The sequence below is a fragment of the Ruditapes philippinarum genome, unplaced genomic scaffold, assembly GCF_026571515.1.
Source record: "Ruditapes philippinarum isolate M1 unplaced genomic scaffold, ASM2657151v2 ctg1171_1_1_1_1, whole genome shotgun sequence".
Lineage (NCBI taxonomy): Eukaryota > Metazoa > Mollusca > Bivalvia > Venerida > Veneridae > Ruditapes > Ruditapes philippinarum.
This window is the reverse complement of record NW_026859587.1, coordinates 35,780-60,669: the sequence shown is the minus strand read 5'-3', so window position 1 is coordinate 60,669 and position 24,890 is coordinate 35,780. Positions and strand designations below refer to the sequence as shown.

The 24,890-nt window shown below is 32.9% G+C and overlaps 1 protein-coding gene across 2 annotated transcripts; it reads left to right on the top strand.

Moving 5' to 3' along the window:
• LOC132757177 (protein SSUH2 homolog) lies at positions 1–22,141 on the top strand. 2 transcript variants are annotated; one of them, XM_060748383.1, is made up of 12 exons: positions 1–76; positions 9,337–9,581; positions 10,131–10,377; positions 12,288–12,417; positions 13,598–13,658; positions 14,370–14,494; positions 14,803–14,865; positions 15,002–15,105; positions 15,410–15,502; positions 17,741–17,843; positions 18,313–18,417; positions 19,322–22,141. In XM_060748383.1, exons 2-12 carry the CDS (start codon positions 9,347–9,349, stop codon positions 19,466–19,468), a joined length of 1,413 nt encoding a protein of 470 aa, XP_060604366.1. In that variant the 5' UTR covers positions 1–76; positions 9,337–9,346; the 3' UTR covers positions 19,469–22,141. The 2 variants fall into 2 exon arrangements, with proteins under 2 accessions (XP_060604366.1, XP_060604365.1); XM_060748382.1 differs by lacking the exon at positions 1–76 and adding an exon at positions 6,974–7,121.
• Positions 22,142–24,890: the final 2,749 nt, after the last annotated feature.

Genomic DNA, 24,890 nt, shown 5'->3' with positions numbered 1-24,890 from the left:
GTTTTGTGACAAGTGGATATTTTTACCTGTGCACCGTTTGCCCAGCCTCCTCCCTTGCAGATAAGGATTGCAACAGGTGAGTTTTGAATCGATAACAATATTTTGTGTCATTTATTTACTGAAGGTAAATATTCATTTAAAAGGAAGAACTACAGAAGAAATAAACCAGACAACTTCCTTCCATTTTAAAGTGTGATATAGAGGTTCTGTACAGTAAGTTGAAGCATTTTCGGATATTAAAATTTCGGTTACCAATAGCCTACCACACTCTGCAATTCTCTAAACAAACAAACACAAACATAACAATCTCGCATTGAGGATAATTTGACAAATCATTAAAAAAAATAATGTGCGGTAATCATAATGTGTCAGTGTAAAATCAATTAGATCAATATATGAAAAAGTGTCTTGCTAACTTAATCAGGTAGTTTACACATTTATCTTGATTTGAATTTTGATTGCTATTCAGAATCATGGACATCGGATCAAGAAGTCTGTACAAATATGTTTTTGTAAAGGAAATAGCCTGTCAAATAAAAATACATAGCCTCTGGGTAAATATGTCTAGGATTGATATACTTTCCGTGATTAATTTGAATGTGTATTTTATTATGCCATGGAATTTAGTAAAACCTAGCATAACTTTAGTCTTACTACACTGCATATTGTCAAAATGACAATATTTGACATTGTGATCTATACTAAAACTTTGTGAAGCAGTGCTTAATGCTGTTCTGTATGGTACAGTTGGGTTAAATGGGTTAACATGGTGTGCTGTGCACTATAAATTTGAACTAGAAGTGCTCACCATGTCCACTTCTATTGCACTAGACCAAGTGACCGGACTCAGAAAATAGGTAACCATGTAACAGTATTAACAAAACTTTTCATAACATAATTTTTCTTAAGATATCAGTGTTGTTGTTGTTGTTTTTTTTTTTCAGAATGGCAAAAAACATAATTTTGACTTTGAAATATGATTTGAAGAAAAACAGCATGCAAGCAGTTTCTGGCATATTGCAAAATTATTGATATTCATAGCGCTGACATAATTAAATTTCTTGCATGTTGTTTCATAGAAATACTGGAAAAAAAATTGTAAAATCGTTTTGGGACAACACTTGTAACATTTATTTCTTTTGTCTATAGTGAATATAAACTGTCTGTGACAATTCACTTTCTTGACTAGTAAAGTAGTGTAGCAGGACAAAGTTTCTGCGGAGGTTTTGGCCAGATTGCAGAATCAAGAAGCAAATATTGAATGAGTTCAATTGGACCTAATTACTTCCAGGCCCTGACAGTTACTAGAAAAATTTCAATGGACAATATTTCAGTGCTTTCAAGCACTTTAATTGATTTTCTTTGCAACTAACCAGTCTAATGAGCAAAAATAATAAGTGCAAACATTTTAAGTAAAAATCATTTATAAAAATTTCATTCGTTATTGTTATCCTTTAACACTGAAAAAATCATTTGTTAATGTTTATTTTAACAAATTGAGATTCATCTACAGTCAATATTAGTCACTAAGTCTAAAGGTGATCAGCTTGGAAAAGTTCCGATAGCAAAGAAACTTTGATCGTGAAATAAGGTGATTTATAATTTATCACTAAAATACAACATTGTATCTTCATATTGTGAATGCCTTTCATGTTTAACTATAACCATCAAGTCACTTGCAGGTAAAAAAACTTAAATTGATCATTCAAACTGCAAATTGCAAACAATATATTTTGACATTACACATTATGATTGAAATCTGTCAATAAAGTTGTTCTTATTTACATGTATTAGTTTAACATAATAACAAATTTACTGTGTACCAATTTTCAATGAAAGGGTGTACAATAATGCCTACTTATTTTTAATACTGAGTATGCTCAAATTATAAAAGAGATTTGACCTTGTCCGTCTATCTGTTCGTGTGTGCATTCTCATGTTGTGTTGCATGTAGTTAGTAAAATTTACAATTTGTGTCATACATACATGTAGTTTAAAAAGTATTTGCATTAGAGTCATGAAACTTTACAGATATGTTGGTCAGCAAGTGAAGTTGTCCACCTGGAGTTTCGCCTGTAGAGATTTTTCACCTTATTATTATATAACAGAGGCTTATAAATGACATCTTCCCAATCAAAGTTTTCTTTAAAATCCTGCAGTTTGCTCAAAAATCTGAATTTACACCAGGTTTTCTTACTTCCAAAATTTGCAATTTTAGTGATATTTTTTCCCAATATCAAGAGGCTAAGGCCTCTTCCAAATTGAGTGAGATAAGCTACTGGCTTGTAACTTAATTCATTATTTGAAGAGTTATTGCCCTTCACTTAGCTAAAATTTGCAATTTTTAACTTGCAACAAGTGCCCAAAAAAGTATTTCACCTTGAGTCATAAAACTTTAAAGAAACAGTAATCAGTATGTTAAGTTGTGCAGGTGGGGGTTTCCTTGTGAATTTATTTATTACTTGTAGAGTTATTGCCCTTGACTTTGTTAAAATTTGCAATGTTAAACCTTCTCATGCTTAGCTTAAAAAGTTTTTGACCTGGAGTCCTGAAAGTTAACAGGAAAGATGGTCAGCTTGTGTAGTTATGCCCCTTGGAGTTTGCTTGTGAATTTATTTAGTGTTTTTGCTTTTGACTTTGTAAAATATTTGTAAATATTAATTGGGGCATACATAGCCCAGAAAATATCTGACCGAGAAAACAGTGGAGTGTGGGGGCATCCTTGTCCTATTGACACTTTTCTAGTTGTATGTTGCACTGCTTTCATTGACTTACACATTTATATTTGTGTAAACAAAATTGTGTTAATCTTAAAACCCGCTGGCCTAATTTTGAAACAAATCTTTAAAGTTCATTCTTAATAATAGATTAAATCTACAAGTGATGATAGACCCTTGACATCCAGGGCAGTTTATGACATACTTATTTTTTATTTCCGTTTTTTAAGTGGAAATTTGTTTTAAGAATTGGTTAAACTTAAACATGTACAAAATGTACTTCCCTGCTTAATGAATGCATAAATGTACACCACAACAACAACAACAACAACAATAAAATGTTATTTGATATTCTGCATTTATGAAGCTGTCATTATATCTTGCAAGTCATCCTATCCTAGATTCTATTTATAGAGACGCTTCTTGATTTAGCATGTCTGCTGTCGAGCAAATCGACTGTACTAATAGATACATAATATGTATTACTGTTCCGTTAACTGATATACTGGTTACAAATACTATTACATAACTTGACAATATTTAAATAAAGTGGTTGCATTGGATTATTAAAGGTAATTTTTTTATGCTCAAAGTTATAGGTAAAACTGTTAATAAATAAAGCAAGAAAGTCTCATATGATTTTAGGAATGGCCTCCGTCTGTCAGTTTCACTTTCATGTCCGCACCATAACTTTTAAACAACTGAAATGTTTTTGAAATAAATTGGCACAAGTAATCACCATAATGATACTATGTGCAGAGCGCAATAATTTGGTTGCTACCCCCAAGGACAACGTCACACTTAAGGGTCAATTGTTAAAAAATCTTCATTTCATAATAAAAAGTCTACATTTCGTGTCCGCTCCATAACTTTTAAACCGCTGAAAAGTTTTTTTTAAATAACTTGGCACAAGTGATCACCATTATGAGACTATGTGCAGAGCACAATAATTGAATTTCTACCCCAAAGGGCAAGGTCTCAATTACAGGTCAAATGTTAGAAAGTCTACATTTCGTGTCTGTCCATAACATTTAAACAGCTGCAATGTTTTTAAGATAACTTGGCGGAAATGATCACCATTATGACACCATTGGCAGAGCACAATAATCAAGTCACAATGCTTAAGGTCAGGGTCACACTCAAAGGTCCAGTGTAAAAACACTTATTTTTCATGTCAGCGCTATAACTTATTGACAATTCAGAGGTTTTAAAATTACTTGGCACAATTTATGATCTCCACCATGACAAAATCTGCAGAGCTCAACATCCAGGTTGCTAACCCCAAGGTCAAGGTTATATGTCCTCCATAACTTTTTTACTTTATGGTAGGTTTTAAATAACTTGGCACAATTAATCACCATCGTAAGACTATGTGCTTATGATATGCATGGCACAACATCAACGTCATGGTTTGTAAAAGGTCAAGAAGTACACATTCATGTTCACTGCTGAAGGGGATTTAGCTTTTCTTCAGACTGCCTTGTTTTATTGGCATTTCTTGCTGTAATCTAACATTATGTTTTTAAACTTACATTAAGTGTTTAGGGATGGTTATTAGATGAGTTTAAGGTTGAGAAGTGTTGGAAATTGGGGAATTTGGAGAAATATAATGAATGCAAAATCCAGTATATTAAGTAAGAGCATGAAATTTATAGATGAGCCGTGTCATGACAAAACCAACATAATGCATTTGTGACCAGCATGGATCCAGACCAGCCTGCGCATCCCCGCAGTCTGATTAGGATCCATGCTGTTTGCTTACAACCCTATTAAAAGAAGAGAAACTGATAGCGAACAGCATTGATCCTGATCAGACTGCGCAGATGTGCAGGCTGGTCTGGATCCATGCTGGTCGCAAACCCATTATGTTGGTTTTGTCATGACGCAGCTCATATTTATTTTTTATGCAGTTTACATAAATAAGGAAAAATTTATAATTTTAAATATAAGTTTTAGTTATTGATCATTCATTTTACTTTAAAACTAAAAAAATAAGATCTGATAAAAACAAAATATTCAAAATTTGTGATTGTAAGGTGGTATAAAAAAAAAGACCCGGCTCATTAATATGCAAAAACATCATATTTACACAGCTATAATTAAGTCATGGAAAAGACAGTGTAGAAAAGCATTTTAAGCTTCCAAAGGGTGGCATATAGTTTTTGAATCGTCTGTCTGCTTTTTGTTTAGGCCATGAGGCCATCCTTAAAAAAATGTTTGTTTGCAGTAACGCGACCGACTCACAAAATTTGCCCCTACTCAAAAGTTTTTTTCATGGTCTGGATAAAAAAAATTTTTTTTAATCAGAAAATTATGCCTTTTAAAGGTTAATAGAAGAAATAAAATGTAGGTATTATTTAATTAGAATTCATTTATCAATTTATTAATTGTTACCAGATTATAAAAGCATAAATTGTCCAGAAATTTGAAATTCCATGTTTATTTGGGAGTACAGTTCAATAAAAAAAAAAAAAAAAAAAAAAAAAAAATCGACCTACCTACCCACCTTGAAAATTCTGGGTCGGGTTACTGCAAACAAACATTTTTTTAAGGATGGCCTGACTTTGTTATTCTTGCATGTATTTTGAAATAATTCTGCAGAAGTGTGTAGCTAGTTGAGATGATGTGTGTCACATGCAAGATAAAGGTTAGAAGGTCAAAGTTCAAGGTCACATTCATACTTGAAAAGGTTTTTTTATATAAGTAAATTGATCATCATGTCCAATCAACTAGGCATTAAAAGGGTAGGATATGATGAAGAAGTTGACCTGCTATTATCATGTCTCCATCTCAAATGTCAAAGTCACACTTTTATGTCCTATTAGTTATGTTACAAATTTTTCATAAATGTGTCCAGTCAACAATTCTATTATGCCTGAATGGATTGTTAAAGAACTTGGCAAAATATGTGAGACATGATGGCAATCTGGTGCATACAAAAAAACAAGTTGGCACATCTGGCCAATCTGATTCATGAAGCTGTATTTTTTTTAGATTTTGATCTTTAAATCCATAATACTTTCACTTTCAGATAACTACTTGATTTAAGTTATATGAATATAAAGAAAATCCTTGTACCTAGAGTTGTCATTAATAGACATGTCTATAAATTGTGAAAATTCATAAGCATATACACCAACAGAAGAAGGTGTTCATCTCTAAAACTAAGCTGTGGTTATAGTAATGGACATATTTCATATGTAGTAATGTTGAGAAAGACATCATGCAACAAGACACGTCATATAATATATTATATGAACTAAATAATTGTGTTTTTTACTGAAATCAATTAAACATGTATGAAAGTGAATTATAGACAAGTAATTAATAAGTTATTATTGATGCATCAGTGTAACATCAATATTTTTATCCCATATTGATATACATGTATTTTTGATATGCTTTGTTCTGAATCATTGACAGCTCTCACTCATACATGTATAATAAATCACAGAAAATAGTTTTAAACATTACAAGCCAAGTTAACCCATTACCAGATATCATGATATTAATGCCTTTTTCAACCCCCCCCCCCTTTTTTGGGGGGTCTCAAATGGTGAAAAAATGCCTTATTTAGGCCCCAAACACTTGTTTTTGTTTGAGAAATGTTGTTTAAAAAAGTGACCACTTTTTCAACCGCGCCCCCTACCCAAAAGATACATCAGGGGGTTGCCAGTAGGGTGATGCGCCTGTGCTCTGATTGGGGGCAATCATCACCCCCCTCATTACCCAGAAAATTTTGAACTTGTGAGAGGCTAAAAATGACCTCAGGTCGATCGTAAGGTAACGTGTAACCAACGCTGAAAAGCCTTTGACTCTATCTCAATCCATTGAGAAGTTGCAGCACTTTGAAATCAATTTTGATGGAAAAAATCAACGCAAAATAGTGATTTTTGGCAATTTTGAGAAGTCCCCTCCACATTGCCATGGTAACAGGAAATTTTAGAGCATGTTGTTACAAAGGCAATGGTCCAGTCAACATTTGTGCCAAGTTTGATTAGTATTGAAGAAGTTTTGATAGTTTTATAGCAATTTGAACTTGTAACGGGAGACTTTTCAATGAAAACAGCCATTTTTCACAAAATACTCATGCAGTAATGGGTTAATACAACAGAATATTATACAAGTTCATATAAACTAGTAGTACCTAGATAAATGGGTTTATTTTAGTGTTTACCTATCAATAAGTAAATTTTAACTATGACGATAATGTAAATGACTTGAGCCTACCATGTGATAATGTAAAATGTTTGTTTACATATTGTGAAATATTTTGAAATTGTGTGTACTTTATCCCGGAAGTAAAGAGGTGTGTTATTAAACCAAGTTTAGTTTCGGTTTCACCACAGTTATAAATGATCAGCCTTTTGTAATGGATGAAAAACGACCTTTATTGGGCTCAAAGTAAGATATTATATTTATTTTTGTTTTATATTTAGTGATTATTTTCCTGAAAGATAGAGTTTCCTTAAACTGGAACTTAAATCAATTTAAAATAGGTTTCATTGATGCATGACTGCTTAATTTCCTAACATATCAGGAGATAAATTTAATGTTTTTGTTGTACATTTAAAGTGTAAGAGCTGTTCAGATACCTTTAGTACCAGTAATCCTTAACCTAAATACACTTGAACATATTGTTTACCTTGACTATTATCTTGTGTATACATGTATAGGTATATTTACTTGTTAAACTTTTGACATAATTACGGAAGCATAGAGGTGACATTATATTTTCTCATGCCCATGAGATTTAAAATAAAATATTGACATTGAAATTTTAAAAAATACCTCAGATACAACAAAAGTTAAGATAATATGAAAGTTGCCTTGTCACAGACTACATTGTACTTAAAAAAAAAATGAAAGTTAATATGCGACTTCAAAATGATAAATTGTTTTACTCAGCATGTCACCTAATGTACTTCCATGCATACTGGATTTCAAAAAGTTTAAATTGTCCACATTTATTACACATTGTGAAGTTGTATAGCCTTATAACACTCAGCCCACATTCCTTGTTAATAGATTATTATTTTTTGTGCCCCCACTTTAGTGGCGGGCCCTTAGATTTACCCTTGTCTGTCTGTCTGTCAGTCCGTCCTTCTGTCCGTTCTCTTTTGTGTCGCACGTAACTTAAAAAGTATTAGACCTAGAGTCATTAAACTTTACAGGAATGTTGATCAGCATGTGTAGTTGTGCACCTGGGTATTTTCGTCTGGATATTTAGTATTTTTAGAGTTATTGCCCTTGACTTAGTAAAATTTGCAATTTTCAACTTGTGTCGCATGTTAATCAAAAAGTATTTGACCTAGAGTCATGAAACTTTACACAAATGTTGATCAGCATGTGTAGTTGTGCATCTGGGTATTTTCGTCTGGAGATTTTTAGTATTTTTATAGATATTGCCCTTGACTTAGTAAAATTTTGCAATTTTCAACTTGTGTCGCATGTAACTCAAAAAGTATTTGAACTAGAGTCTTGAAACTTTACAGGAATGTTGATCAGCATGTTTAGTTGTGCACCTGGGTATTTTTGTCTGGATATTTGTAGTACATGTATTTTTAGAGTTATTGCCCTTGACTTAGTAAAATTTTGCAATTTTCAATTTGTGTCGCACGTAACTCAAAAAGGATTTGTTGTAGAGTCATGAACCTTAACAAGAATGTTGCTCAGCATGTGTAGTTGTGCACCGGGGTATTTTCGTCTGGCTTTATTTAGTATTTTTAGAGTTATTGCCCTTGACTTAGTAAAATTTTGCAATTTTCAACTTGTGTCGCATGTAACTCAAGAAAGATTTGACAAATTGATCAGCATGTGTAGTTGTGCACCTGGGTATTTTAGTCTGGATTTATTTAGTATTTTTAGAGTTATTGCCCTTGACTTAGAAATTTTTTACAATTTTCAACTTGTGTCACATGTAACTCAAAAAAGATTTGACATAGAGTCATTAAACCTTACCGGAAGGTTGCTCAGCATATTTTGTTTTGCACCTGGGGTTTCGCTTGTGGATTTTTCCAGTATTTGTAGAGTTATTTCCCTTGATTTAGTAAAAACTGATTGGTCATAAGTATAAGATGATGACCTCTATTGATTTAGGGGTCATTAGGTCAAAGGTAAAGGTCACAGGGGCCTTGAATGTCAAAATGGTTTCCGCTGATTATCTTGAAAAGTATTCATCACAAAGTCTTCATATTTCACATAGTAATTGGTCATAACTAATAGATGACCTCTATTGATTTTGGGGTCACAAGGTCAAAGGTCAAGGTCACAGGGGCCTTAAATGTCAAAAGGGTTTCCGCTGATTATCTTGAAAAGTATTCATCACAAAGTCTTCATATTTCACCTAGTTATTGGTCATAAGTAGAAGATGATGACCTCTATTGATTTAGGGGTCATTAGGTCAAAGGTAAATGTCACATGGGCCTTAAATGTCAAAATGGTTTCCGTTGATTTTTCCATAATTGAACACTTCCATGTACCCATTTTTGGCAAGTTTCTGTAATAAAATTACCTATTATGTGAGTCAATGGCTAGAAAGGGGGGTATATGTGTCGTTCAACATTCTTGTTTAAAAATGATTTCAACTTGTTTTAAAATACATATTTTCTTGTTGCAGTCCAAATAAAATGAGTTATCCACAGGGCTATCCAGGTGGCCCACCTGCAGGACAGTATCCTGGAGGACCACCCCAAGGTCAGTACCCAGGGGGACCACCCCAAGGCCAGTACCAAGGCGGACCACCAGCAGGGCAGTACCCAGGGGGACCACCAGCAGGGCAGTACCCAGGGGGACCACCAGCAGGGCAGTACCAAGGTGGACCACCAGCAGGGCAGTACCCAGGTGGACCACCCCAAGGACAAGGTATGAACATTACTATGCTAAATGATTCTAGAAAAAAAACAATTTGATCATTTTGAAAGGTTATTTATAAGTGTTTATTGAAAAGCATATACAGCATAATATAAGCTTTAAATGAGAAAACAAAAACAATGTCTTTCTGGCTATTAATCAGTTAACATTTGTGACATTAAATAAGTTGCTCACAGTGAGTGCTGCAGATTTGATTATGGACATGGACATAAAAAATAATTGAGGAAACTAAATGTGTCAATGTGGCTTAAAATTAAAGTTTTTAACTCCTTTGCCATATTCATGTTTATCCTATGTTAAAATGCATTTGAATTGGAATCTTCAATTTATGTAACAATTATTCACATATAAAATGTAATATATGTAAAATATTGAAATAAATATGTTAAACTAATTGTAATCAGAAATACAATTATTTTTATTGACAGTACAATGTATATCTAAATTTCAGTTTTGTTTATATTATGTTAATTATTTGTGTTTTTGACGATGAAACAATAAATGTCGCGAATTGTAATTAATTTCCATGTACCCATTAAGGCTACCCAGCTGGAGGCCAACCACCTGTAGGACCTGATGCAGTTCAACCACAGTGGCAAGGTGAGATGCCAGACCAGGACGTGGATGATAACCCTAATGCAGCTGCTGCCCAACCTTCAGCTCCACCTCTGGAAAAGATGGACGAAGTACAAGGATATCACAATATTGGGTTTGATGGTTCAATGTTACCACCACCATCATATGATGAGGCAACCAGGGAACCACCACAGAGATCTGAAATAGCTGGGTAAGAAGTTAGGTCATTGTTAAGATTTGCTGTTTATAAAGAAATGCAGAAGATAATGTGCCTGCTGTTGAACTGTTTAGGTTGCTGACATTAAATCTTTAAGCCTTACCACCCTAGATACATTTAATGGACTTGTCCATCTTTTGCTCTGGACAAAACTATTGATCTTTTTTTTCTTTCTTAAATTTTCAAAATAAATACTGACGGGATAGTGCAGACCATGGTCAGATCACACCTAAGTGCCGACTGATTGTGGTATGCACTGGTCACATGGTGGAAATTCAAGTTGCCGACTGTAGGTTAAATATAAACATCAATATGTTTTGATCCAAAAATCCATCAATTTGCTTCAAACTTAGCTCAAATAGGTATAGCATCGTACTGTTAAATCGGTGTACATGTTTAATCCAACTGGTCACTTTTGTTGTGATTGTTCAGGAAATCTTTTCTACTGTCATTAGCAATGTTTCTCTACTCTGGCATGTACAAAAGTAATCAGTTCCTTGCGAAAGTTAAGGCAACTAGTACTGGTAAACTGTTTGACAGCATGCTCAGGAATGATGCTGTGGCTGAACTGTGTTCTGGTTAAGTCAATGCGCCATGATTCGGAGTAAAAACTACCAACACCGCATCCAATATATTTTGACCTTGCATCCAAAATATATCCTCTTATATTTTGAAATACTTGAAACTGCAAAATTCTAAATTTTGGTCATATTTTGTCAGTCATACAGAATGTATAGAAACAGACGTGTACATGTATGTAACTCACTGAAAGATTTCTAAATATTTTTTGTTGGTAATTGTTACTTTAGAGAAAGATTTAAATAAGAAAAGATTTATAGTAAATATTGTTCATTATGGCATGTAACATGAACAGTTAGTAATGTTATGAGGTTATAATACATTGTTGAGTACAATACTGAATTTTCTTGCATCTCAGACAGGATTATCTACCGTTTACACCGGTGCTAGAAAACTCTGTCTTACACCCACCATGTAAGACAAGTCGCTTGCTTTAAATGACGTCATTGAACCGGGACTTTTATGAATGAATCGCATTCTTAGGATGACGTCATTTTTCAGTTATGAATGAAGTTGTATGTTCATATGCTACTATTAGAAAAAAGTGCATAATGAGAATATGAGTTTTCATAATTTCTGTTCCGAAAAAAATTGACATGTCATGTTATATGCAAGAAGAAGAATCAAACACCAGCTGTTGGTACAGACAGGAATATCTAGCTCTCGGGTAACTGTTTAGCAGAAACTCGGCAGAGCCTCTTTACCGCTGTAAACAGTTACCCTCGAGCTAGATATTTCGGTCTGTACTGGCAGCCGGTGTAAGATTCTTATAATATTTGACAAGACAGTAGTACATATCATTGCTGTAGTTATTAATTCCGCAATGGACTTCTTTCATGTGAGGAAGCTATCCAGCTAGTCTATGGAAAGATGGTGGTTCTACTCAGGTACCTGAAATTAATGTAGTGAGAGGCACATGATGTCATTCTCCACCAGTAAGGTTGGAAAGCAACCATATGACCTTTATATAGCTTTGGTGTAACATAAAACTCAGCCAAAAATTGAATGAGGTTTTGAAGCTGTGTATAAGTCCAGTAGTATGTATTGTAATAAACAATTTATAATGAAATTGTCTTTATTTCACATCACCAAATCTTTGACATTTTGAAAGAACTTTGCAAGTTCTAGTACAGTAAGGATTTGATATGCACTTTTACTATTACTATGATACAGATAAACTAAGTATTCAAAATATTTAATGTTCATTTAGCATAAACTGATTAATTGAATGGCAATTGAATTCCTTCAGAATGCTGCTGGGGTTCTAAAGGGAAGGGGGCTTTCATATTGCTTGTAATACTATGATTATTGCTTGTTATTTATAGATTGCCAAAAATTGACGAGAATGAAGCTAGGCAAGCACTGTTAGAGTTTGTTGCCGAGAACTGTTGCTATGGTAAAGGTGCTGCAGAGAGCTTGCAGTTTAAAGACCTTGTACATTCTAGTGCATTTCATGTAAGAACTTTTTCACCCTGACACTGCAAAATTTGTATAACAGACTATGTATTGGTTAATGGCACATTACTTCTCAGAAATGAATACATTTTGCATTCTGTAGAAAGGGGAAATATGTGTTTTATAATGTTGTAATAAATTGATTAAGAACATATGATATGCAGATCACCTGAGTGAAAAGCTATGTCAGAAAGGTTGCAAAATGTAAACAAAGTGGTATTTTGACTTCCATACAAAATATCAAATCACTATAACTGTACTATAAATGCCAAAAACACAAAAGCAACAAAAGATGGCTCTGCTATGTGGTAAATGAATAACTTGTTGTAAAATCTTTAACAGGATTCCAAAAATATGAGGCCATGATGCTTGAGCAACATTCAAGTGATGTCATATATATGTGACGTCATATGTTGCACGGGAATGTGTTCTACGTCAATTAGAAGCTTTAATTGTTTGTCATTCATACAAAGTTTCATCATTTTATAATGAAAGACAAAAACATTATGGACAATTAAGTTATGGGGTCATTATCAGAACTTATTGAATGACCCTCGTAAAAAAGCTTTTAAGAAATGAAAATATTATTTTAAGGCTTAATGGGCCTTTCATGAAATTGCTGAATCAGCATTTCTTTAAAAACTAATATGTTGTTTATCTTTAACCTGAAAAATAAATAAACCTATTGTTTTATAGTGGACTTGCCCTACTTCAGATATGGAACTGTCCATTTTTATTTTAAGAGGTTTTAATAGCAAACATATAGAATTGAGCAATCAACAATAGACAATTTTAAGTCTTAATGCTGGTGTGACATCATTCTATCAAGTGTAAATCATTGCTTTTGATTGTATTACTTTACTTCCTTATGTGTCAGCAAACACTATAGATTGAAAGTTATAATTTGCTAATTACATTTGTAATTGTAACTATGAAATGACAGGTTTCTTTGCTAAAAGTATAGATATGTGTGCTTTAATAAGTATTTCAAAGTTAACATGCTAATTAAAAATACAAGAAAAAAAATGTAATGAAATACCAGACAAGTACTTTATACATTGATGAACCTTTGAATTATTGAATTGTTTTTTAATTTGTGGCATCTTGTCATATCATATCAAACTCTTTATCTCTAGGGTAACTTATTATATGCTTCATATCTTTGTTTTATTTATTTCAGTATACTTTGGAAACATTTGGTGAAGGTAGATCAACATCTTGGGCATTTGTGCCCTATTCTGGTAAGAGTTGATTTAAAGATATACTTAATAACTATCATACTTGTGTACAAGTTCAAAAGGATTTTCTTGCGGATGTACCAATTCAAAAGGATTCCTTCAGATGTACAAATTCAAAAGGATTTCCTTTCCTGTATACAAATTCAAAAGGATTAATTTTCCTTTCTGATGTACAAGTTCAAAAGGATTTCCTTTCCATGTCTATGTATTGAGGTGTTTACTATATGTATACTGAGCTTAATGACTTTATCAGTACTGCTGTTAAGACAATCATAGATATAGGCTTAGATGGGTGGTGTTATGGTTGAATGACTGAAATTCATTGCATCTTACCAATATACATGTAAGTGAAAATCAAACCAAGGACATCCTTTCGTATGACGTAAAGTTTCCAACCCAAGGTAGCTTTTTTTTAGGGTAATAACTCTAGTTTAAACTCTTTTATTATAGAGTGATTGTGATTTAAGTTGTAAATTAAAATTAGCCACTCTATAAGTCACTTTGTTAAAAGTTTCATATATGGAAACATATTGGTGATCCTTGTATTTCCTGTATTGAGAACCAGACATCTTAACTACTAGCCCCTCCCTTCTCACTTGATTCTACACATGTGCTAGTCTGTGTCTATACAATTTGTGCTTTTGAATATTGATTTATTAAAGTTACCTCTTATTGAAATAAGTTATTGAAGCATTTTGTTACCTTATTAAACAGGACAGCCTATAGATGGGCCTCACAATGGGCCAGCTCCTGGTCCCTGGAATATTGAAGCAAAGCCTCCAAACTTGTTCCAGAATCAGAAAACTGAAATAGAGGTCCCTCACACTGCGTCTGTCAAGGTCTGTGATTATTTGGTTTATCTTCTCTTTTTGAAATAGGAAAGAAAAAGAAAATTCATAAGAAACAGTTTTTCATGGTCTGTATAGAGTCATTAATTTCAAGTCAGTTATATGTAAGAAATTATACATTTTTGAAGTTGGTGAGATCATATTTGCTATGGGGAAAAACATTCTCTCTCCAATGTTTATTTCTGCCATTAAGATATTTTTATTTATTAAAGTAGACAGTGGGCATTTAGTTATTCAAAGATGGATCATGAGGATCAGTTCATGATCTTAATATTAAAATTTTTATTGCTTTTTTGCAGCCCTGTCATAACTGTATGGCTATGGGAAGGATTCGATGCCACAGATGTTTTGGGCGTGGAAGGGTAAGTTGATTTGAATGTTGTTGTTTTTTTTTGGCACTTTTGTCTATTTGCATCTGTACCAGGCAATGTTATTTACAAGTTAAGACCAATCAGGTCAACTTTGTAGATCAATTAAATTATATTTTGGATATTACAGGTACGCTGTAGTAGTTGCGCTGGTCGAGGTCACAAGACAGTTTACCGGAATGGTGAGCATGAGCATGAGAGGTGTCATTGGTGTCATGGAGACGGAAGAAGGAGGTGCTCTTCTTGTATTAGTTACAGTCATACTGATATATTGTCATTAATACAATTAAAAATCTATACTTTAAGAGAGTTTGTAATAAGTGATAAAATTCTGCAGATAAAATTTGTGCAGGTACCTTTAAACTTTAAGCTTTTTCAGTTGACAAGGCACTTAAGTTGTTTTTATCTGTTCAGTTTCAGAGATAATTGATTAAAGAACTCAAAAGGTCAATAGTCAAAGCTACCCTTTGAAGCAGTTTCATTAAAAATTAACGTTTTATAATGCTTTTAACATAGAATAGTAATTTTTCTGTTACAGATGTATGACATGCCATGGATTTGGAATGATAACATGTGTCTGTTGTCAAGGTCATTGTCAGCTGAAATGTTACATTAAACTGACAATACTCTGGTAAGATATTTTTATTTTAATAATGTTACATAGTTTGAACGATTTACTTTTATTTCATGAAACTGACAATACTTTAAAAAAACAGCTTAGTTACACATTAATCTGACAATACCCTGGTAAGAACAGCTTAGTTAAATATTAAACTAATAATAACCTGGTAAGAACAAAGAACAGCTTAGTTACATATTAAATTGTCAATACCCTGGTAAGAACATCATAGTTACACATTATTCTGACAATAATCTGGTAAGAATAGCTTAACTACACATTAATATGACAATATCTGGTAAGAACAGCTTAGTTACATATTAAATACACAATACTCTTGTAAGGAACAGCTTAGTTACACATTAATCTAACAATACTCTTGTAAGGAACAGCTTAGTTACACATTAATCTAACAATACTCTTGTAAGGAACAGCTTAGTTACACATTAATATGACAATATCTGGTAAGAACAGCTTAGTTACACATTAATCTAACAATATCTGGTAAGGAACAGCTTAGTTACACATTAATCTAACAATATCTGGTAAGGAACAGCTTAGTTACACATTAATCTAACAATACTCTTGTAAGGAACAGCTTAGTTACACATTAATCTAACAATATCTGGTAAGGAACAGCTTAGTTACACATTAATCTAACAATACTCTTGTAAGGAACAGCTTAGTTACACATTAATCTAACAATATCTGGTAAGGACAGCTTAGTTACACATTAATCTAACAATATCTGGTAAGGAACAGCTTAGTTACATATTAAATACACAATACTCTTGTAAGGAACAGCTTAGTTACACATTAATCTAACAATATCTGGTAAGGAACAGCTTAGTTACACATTAATCTAACAATATCTGGTAAGGAACAGCTTAGTTACACATTAATCTAACAATACTCTTGTAAGGAACAGCTTAGTTACACATTAATCTAACAATATCTGGTAAGGACAGCTTAGTTACACATTAATCTAACAATACTCATGTAAGGAACAGCTTAGTTACACATTAATCTAACAATACTCTTGTAAGGAACAGCTTAGTTACACATTAATCTAACAATATCTGGTAAGGACAGCTTAGTTACACATTAATCTAACAATACTCTTGTAAGGAACAGCTTAGTTACACATTAATCTAACAATATCTGGTAAGGACAGCTTAGTTACACATTAATCTAACAATACTCTTGTAAGGAACAGCTTAGTTACACATTAATCTAACAATATCTGGTAAGGACAGCTTAGTTACACATTAATCTAACAATACTCTTGTAAGGAACAGCTTAGTTACACAGTAATCTAACAATACTCTTGTAAGGAACAGCTTAGTTACATATTAAACTCATATTATTGCTATTTTATCATTATTTAACTGACAACCCAAGACTAAAATGCTGAAATACATTAATTGCCTCAATAATTAATCAATAACATTTTTCTGGCACCTTTGAATTACTCAGTTATATTTTCCTGAAAACATATGATTTACCGGATAATATTCTACTGACATCTTAAATAATTCTGAATAACATTTCCAAGAATGACTTTTAATGGACACCTCTGGAATTTCTCAGTAAGGTCCTTTCTGACAACACATAAATTACTCCATTACATTTGATTGACACTTTGAGAAGTACTTGATTATATGGAAATACATATAACACCTCAAAAATAACTATTACATTTTTCTGGCACTTCAAGAATTAATCAAGTACACTTTTCTGAAAACACGTTTATTCAATAACATTCTACCTTCTGTATTATTTTTTCAAGAATTACATAATCACTTTTAACAGACACCTCTAGACTTTCTCAGTAACTTTTTCCTGACATTACAAGAATTACTCCATTACATTTAACAATTACTTCAAGAATTATTCAGTTAAAAAATATTTCTTGACATCTAGAGAATTTCTTGATTACTCTTTCAATAACACATTAAGTACTTGATTACATTTTACTGACAACACAATAATTGCTTAATTACATTAATTTTACTGACAACACTTATTACTAAATTACATTTTAAACGCAACACAAAAGTTAATTAACTACATTTTACTGAGAACATAAGATATAGTCAATGATATTTTACTGATACAATTAAATTTCTGATTACATCTTTCTGACAAAGAATAACAACTTAAATAAATTTTTCTGACAACACAAGAAGTACTCCATTACATGATACTGACAGAAATAGGAAATGATAATGATATGTTGTCACTTTTCAGGACTAACCATTTACAAGACCATATTGTGGAGAGAACAGCTCTACCAGATCACCTTATACGTAATGTTCAAGGTCAGGTTGCATTTCAAGAACAACAGCTTAGAGTGAGTGAAAAAAAATAATTTAAAAGAATTATAGAATGTTTTATTCAAAAGAATGTTTAGTTTTTATCTTCACATATAATATTTTGAGCATTTAGAGGGAGATTACTGTTGTTAATTTTATTAAAACAGCCTAGGGTGAGTGAACATGCTCTCCAAAAAAAAGTAGTTTTTTATCCACCGAACTGTTTTGAACTTTGAATATGGGAGGATGAATCATTTGGAATAAGTAACAAATTTGAGAAATACAGTCATGTAAAAAATAAATCAAAATTGAATTTTATTTTTGTAACAATTTTTAAGGCATTTAGAATTTCTTTGTAAGACATAATCATACTTTAATTTTTCTCATAATTTTACTTAATATTATGTCTTTTTTTTTTTTTTTTTTTAAATGTTCAAGTACTAATATTAGGAAAAAGTAAAGGGATTCACATCTTGATAAGATTTAGAGATGAGTTTTTCCCTTCAGGTATGGGCAATTAATCACTTCCCAGATGCTGAGATAAATACTGCGTCTCAGAGGCTGGTTGCCCAGCATGCCACAGCATTTCCCACAGAGAGAATACTCATGCAGGTATGATATAACTGCTTAATCAGTAGTTCCTTATTTGAGCCGCGTCATGACAAAACCAACATAGTGCGTTTGCGACCAGCATGGATCCAGACCAGCCTGCACATCCGCGCAGTCTGATCAGGATCCATGCTGTTCGCTTACAAACCGTATAACAAGTAAAGAAACTGATAGCCAACAGTATGGATCCTGATCAGACTGCGTGGATGCGCAGGCTGGTCTGGATCCATGCCGGTCGCAAAGCCATTATGTTGGTTTTGTCATGACGCGGCTCATTTAAAGCAATTGTTAAAACTTCTACATTTGTTAAAGACTTTAATTTGATGGGTTGGCCCTGTTTTGAAATTGTAGTATGTCCAGGCCTGATACTGCTACTTACTTTTATTTAGTCAACCATTCATCACAATGAGGAGAACATTGGATTTGTAATCCTGGAGAGGCTGGTTCATTCCTCGAGGAAGGTGAAAATTCTCCCTGATAGTTGACCTCAGACATATTAAATTCATCTGTCTCTCACCGCTGATTCATATAGGATTAGAAGTAGCTTACTTGCAGAGAAATTGGTAATGACTAGCTAGTGAACCAGAAAAGCAGGTTAAGTGGACTGACTGCCATGATACCAACAAAAAAGTGTTTAAATTAGTTGAAACATCATACTTCATGTACTAACAAACAGTATCCCTTTATCTTCTTTGGGTTAGTCTGCAAAGCAAGCAAGTTTTATAAATTCAGATTCTTTAGGTGCATACATATTTATCTCACTCTATATGTCTGCAGCTTGAAGTCTTACTTGTGTATGAATTTTAATTAATACATTAAAAGATATTCATTTGGATGACCTTTGTTGTTTTTTTTGCAATAAATTTCCGTAAATTAAGATTGTTTACAAGATGTTTGTAACCAACAGAGGCACCAGGTGAGGATTATACCCGTGACACAGGCCTACTACAAGTGGAAAGGGCAAGATTTGGATTATTTTGTGTATGGATTTGACAAGAAAGTATACGCACCGTCATACCCACAACAATGCTGCTGTGGATGTAATGTCTTGTAGAATGTCACAGGTGAAATGGTTACAGGTCAAATACCAATTGGCGACATTTGAGTATTAAATTTGATACCATAATAAGTCTTAAATTTGGTTTTTATATGCAGAATTGTATTTTCCAAATTTAAGTGTAACCTTCTGATAGGTTAATTTTCAGTCAGTAAATAATAACAATAATTACTTGTTGATATTTAGTAAGTGGTGAATATCATCACTGATTGGTTGTTTTTTAACTAAAACCACTGAGAAACTGAAAATTCTAAATGCTTACCCAGGATGACATTAAAAAAGTCCTATTTTGTGCAATTAATGCTATTCTTGTATATTTTACACTGCAATGTTGTGTAATGGAGATTATGATGTAGAGGAGTTTTAGTATTATAGAAAAGTTGACATATTTAAATAGATATTACAGTATAACTGTTGTAAATTTTATGTTATTATATTAGACTATACCTTAACTAAAGGTTGATAAAAATATATATGTGTTATTGACGTATGTCACTATGTTATATTAATATGAATTATGCCCCAGTTAGTTGTAACCATGCTCATGTTCCTCTCCTAGCCATGGCATGGGCCTGAAGACAAAGATACTGGGATTACAAAACCATCACCTTAGTGCAGTAACGGGTTAACTTCGGTAAAATTATGTAAGGAGTTAATCTGTTACTGCACTAAGGTGACTAATGATAGATGCATTATTATATCTTGTTGATGATTTTAAAACCTTGTTTTGTATATAGATTTCTAATTGTTTTGCAAATTTCTTCATTTACCATTTGAATAAAAAACATACATTTTGCAGAATTCTTGTTCAGTTTTATATTGGGGAAGCGTTGTTTATATTTTTGTATTATGTAAGTCAAAACCATGTTTTTATTTGATATTTCTTTCATATATAATTAGGAACAAACTTTTAAAGTGTAATTAAATTGGGATTTTATTATTAGTTATTTAATCAACATTTTGGATACCTCAAATTAATTTTCTCTCTGGCTTTTCTTCTTCTTCTTCCTATTAGTAAGTCATCACCATTGTAAATTTAGGTCCTGCTATGCACATCTCCAAGTATGGAAGATTGGGGACTACTGTGCAGAAGGTCATTGAAAATTTGAAATAATGAGAGGCACAAGAGTTTTTCTCTATTATAAAGCTGGAAATCATCGTATGGTTTTAACATATAGAGAATTTCCAGTTTTACTAGTGGAGGAAGACCTCAGGTGCCCCTCTTTACATTATTTCAGACACAAAAGATACCACCAAATTAGGTTTATCTACATATATGTGAATTCTAACCTGTCTATCTTAATTTTAGCTTTTTTATTCTGAAACCCCTTGAAAATAACATTGGACAGTTTCTTTTATGCAACTTATGCAAGGTAGATATTTTGTACATGACTCGTTGATAATTTTTCTTCCTGAAAAAGCTGAAAGTAACAGTTTAACAACAACAACAGCAAAGAAATGGACATCAATGCAGGATGTAATTGAAATTTGTTAAGTGTTAACTTATTTGGAACGTATATAACATTATCGTATATATTTCAGATTGTATATTTTTTGTCCTTTATGTATACTTTTACATCAATTGTTTATTTTTATACTGAAGATATTTTTTTTTATACATTTTTGTTTGTCTATCGAATATGTTTAATGCAATATTCTTTTTAAATTAGTACTTTTTTTCAATTTTGTGTTAAGTGTTTAAATGACTTCTTCTGCCTGTTTTGTTTTTCCAATTTTTAAAGTGTCTTAATTAAATCTTATAATGTCAAAGTTTAGTTGATATTTTCATTAATTGACAAAGTTATTGTGGTTGAAAGGCTGTGGTCATTGACAGTGAATTACTCGACTCCAATTGAATAGGGTTTGAATCCTATTTGTGTATTTCAGGTGTATACCCAGCTAGCTTATATAAATGTAATAACTCAAATGCCCATGCGTGCCTTGGAAGAAAAAAAAATCATGTTGGGGACACCTGAGGTCTTTTTTTACCAGTTAATTGTTTCATGTTATCAAATGTGAGGTTTATGTAATCTTTTTCAACCTTTATAAGTATGATTTTTTTCTATACTTATTTGGTGTTCCCGCCCTTTATCTAAGACAAGTATTTTTGCTTAAGTTGAATATCAGACCTAGTTCATAATTTTGTCAGCATTCTATCAGTAAACGGGTAACATTTCAAGAAATTGTTTGTTAATAGTGATTTTATGGATATACACAATAGCATTAGAATACAATGGATCTGATATTTTTGTTTGCAACCAAAAATGCTTTCTCTAAGGTTTTTAGTATGCCCGAGTGAATCCATAGTTACTTCCCTTTTAAAGCAACTACATAATTTGCCTAACAAAGTTACTTCCCTTTAACAGCAATGTGTCATTTGCATGCCTGACTTATAAATACAATCATATGTAAAGGCTATGCTTTCTTTATAAATTTTAAAAATATATTATATATATGTATTACTAAAGAAATAGAAAAAAAAATCTAATTTGTTAAACATTATAGTGGAAGAACTCCATTGGTGTTGTGTCAGTGTTCCAAACAAAATTTCAGAAGTTTAATATATCTTGTTAAAGTATTTTGTTTTGCATGTGATTTATGTTAAGCATTAAATAATACTGTAATAATTATAGTATGTATAGATTGGTTTGTAATAAACTTAATGTTAAATGGGTTTTTATTTTCAGTTCTTCAGTATAACTTTTATGGGTTTTTTTCGTTCAAAACACACCCATACCCTTGTTTTTATCCATGACTGTAGATTGAACTTAAAATGATATAGAGATTTTACTGAAATATCACATATTTCTTATTTTAGTACTCATTACTTAAAAATCTACTGCAGTTTTTTAACCCACATTGAGTAGCAAAAGTGTACCAATATTTGAAGGTAATTTTAATACAAAAACAATAGCTGATATGACACCAATTGGTTAAAACTGCAGAGATATTTATGCAGTGTTAAGCAAGGTTTCAATGACTTGACCATGCCACAAGTAAGATGCAATGCAATAATGACTTGGCTATGCCACTAGTAAAGTACATGTATAAGCAATACTTAGATATGCCACCATTTACATGTAAGGCAATTATGGCTTTGCTATGCCACCAGTGAAGTGCAAGGCAATAATGACTTGGCTATGCCACCAGTAAAGTCTGAGGCAATAATGACTTGGCTATGCCACCAGTAAAGTGCAAGGAAATAATGACTATACTATGCCATCAGTAAAATGCAAGGCAATGACTTGGCTATGCCACCAGTAAAATGCAAGGCAATGACTTTGCTATGCCCCCAGTAAAATGCAAGGCAATAATGACTTTGCTATGCCACCAGTAAAATGCAAGGCAATAATGACTTGGCTATGCCACCATTAAAATGCAAGGCAATGACTTGGCTATGCCACCATCAAAATGCAAGGCAATAATGACTTGGCTATGCCACCAGTAAAGTGCAAGGAAATAATGACTATACTATGCCATCAGTAAAATGCAAGGCAATGACTTGGCTATGCCACCAGTAAAATGCAAGGCAATGACTTTGCTATGCCCCAGTAAAATGCAAGGCAATAATGACTTTGCTATGCCACCATCAAAATGCAAGGCAATAATGACTTGGCTATGCCACCAGTAAAATGCAAGGCAATGACTTGGCTATGCCAAAAGTAAAATGCATGGGCAATAATGACTTGGCTATGCCACCATTAAAATGCAAGGCAATATGACTTGGCTATGCCACCATTAAAATGCAAGGCAATGACTTGGCTATGCCACCAGTAAAATGCAAGGCAATGACTTGGCTATGCCCCCATTTAAGTGCAAGGCAATAATGACTTGGCTATGCCGCCATTAAAATGCAAGGCAATATGACTTGGCTATGCCATCATTAAAGTGCAAGGCAATAATGACTTGGCTATGCCACCAATAAATTGCAAGGCAATAATGACTTGGCTATGCCACAAGTAAAATGCAAGGCAATAATGGCTAATCTCAGTGCCACCAGTGAAGTGCAAGACAGTTATGTCTTGACTATGTCACAAGTGATGTGTTAGGCAATAGTGACTTTGCTATGCAACCAGTAAAGTCTAAGCAATGATGACTTAGTATGCCATCATTTAAATGTAAGGCAATAATGATTTAGTTATGCCACCAGTAAAGTGTAAGGCCAGTCAGACCTGACTGTCTACTGTTAGCTTCTCATTGTCAACAATTCAGTAGCGGTGTTGACAAGTAATATATAAATTGCTGGTTGAGAGTGTTCAAAGCCTGTCAGGGACAAGCCCTTGTTTCTTTAAAGAAAGAAACTTTACACTAATTGCACAGTACTGGTTGGTCCCAGGAACATATCCAAAGTGTAATGCACAATGGAGGTTTTAAAGAATATCTGTATAAACTAATTTTTTTATCTAAATCTTTTGCATAAACAATGTTAATAGAATGTTCTGAATTCCAAGCCTTTTACACATAGTTCAACAAATAAAAAAGCCTAGCTGGTATAGTTCTTTCCAATGCTGTTTTAATTGAACTGATCACTGCTATGGGTTTGAATCCCGACAGGGACTTTGGATTCTTTCATGTGAGGAAGCTATCCAGCTAGCTTATGGAACGTCGGTGGTTCTACTCAGGTGCCCGTTCATGCCTGAAATAATGCACGGAAGGGCATATGAGGTCTTCCTCCATCAGTAAAGCTGGAACGTCGCGATATGACCTTTACTGTGTTGATGTGACATTAAACCCAAAACGAAAAAAATTGGACTGATGGAAATGAATGCAACAAAAATGAGAATATGTCTTGTTATAAAAGAAGCACGAACAGCTTGCAATAAACAAGGGAATAAATCCATACAGCCATATATATATATAACAATAAGAGTTACCTCCCAAATAGGATTACGTTCAATATTGGTTTGAAAGAACGAGATCAATAACTTTTTGCAATTTATTCAGGACTTCAGCCCTTTTGTAAAGGCTGGACATTCTGAAATGATATTAAAATATATCAAAATTTAGCTTAATCAACATTTTGTCCATGGCGGAGTGGTTACGGTCATTGACTGCAAATCACTTGCCTGTCATCGTTGTCCTCGATTCTCTCATGAGAGAAAGCTATGCAGCTAGATTAGGGAATGTCTGTGATTCTACTCAGGTTCCTGTTTGTGCCTGAAATAATGGACAAGGGGGCACCTGAGGCCTCCCTCCACAAGTTAAAGCTGGAAAGTTATCAAAAGACCTATAATGTAAAACCCAAACCAAAAGAAAGAAACAAAAAAGTATTTAAAGGCATATACTACAGTTACATTTATTAGAATGAAAACTATATTTAAATTAAATTAAACTCTGCATGTTCTAAAAATGATAACAGAAACATTTTAACAAAAATCCTCACTTATGAGATTATATGCCCTTCTGTAATATAAAAAAT

Excerpts from the sequence above, each read along its gene's own strand:
- LOC132757177 (XM_060748382.1), top strand. The coding sequence starts at position 7,090 with ATGGATGAAAAACGACCTTTATTGGGCTCAAA. Across the intron at positions 9,582-10,130 it reads TGGACCACCCCAAGGACAAG|GCTACCCAGCTGGAGGCCAA; the intron begins GTATGAACATTA and ends GTACCCATTAAG. Across the intron at positions 15,106-15,409 it reads CATGGAGACGGAAGAAGGAG|ATGTATGACATGCCATGGAT; the intron begins GTGCTCTTCTTG and ends TTTCTGTTACAG.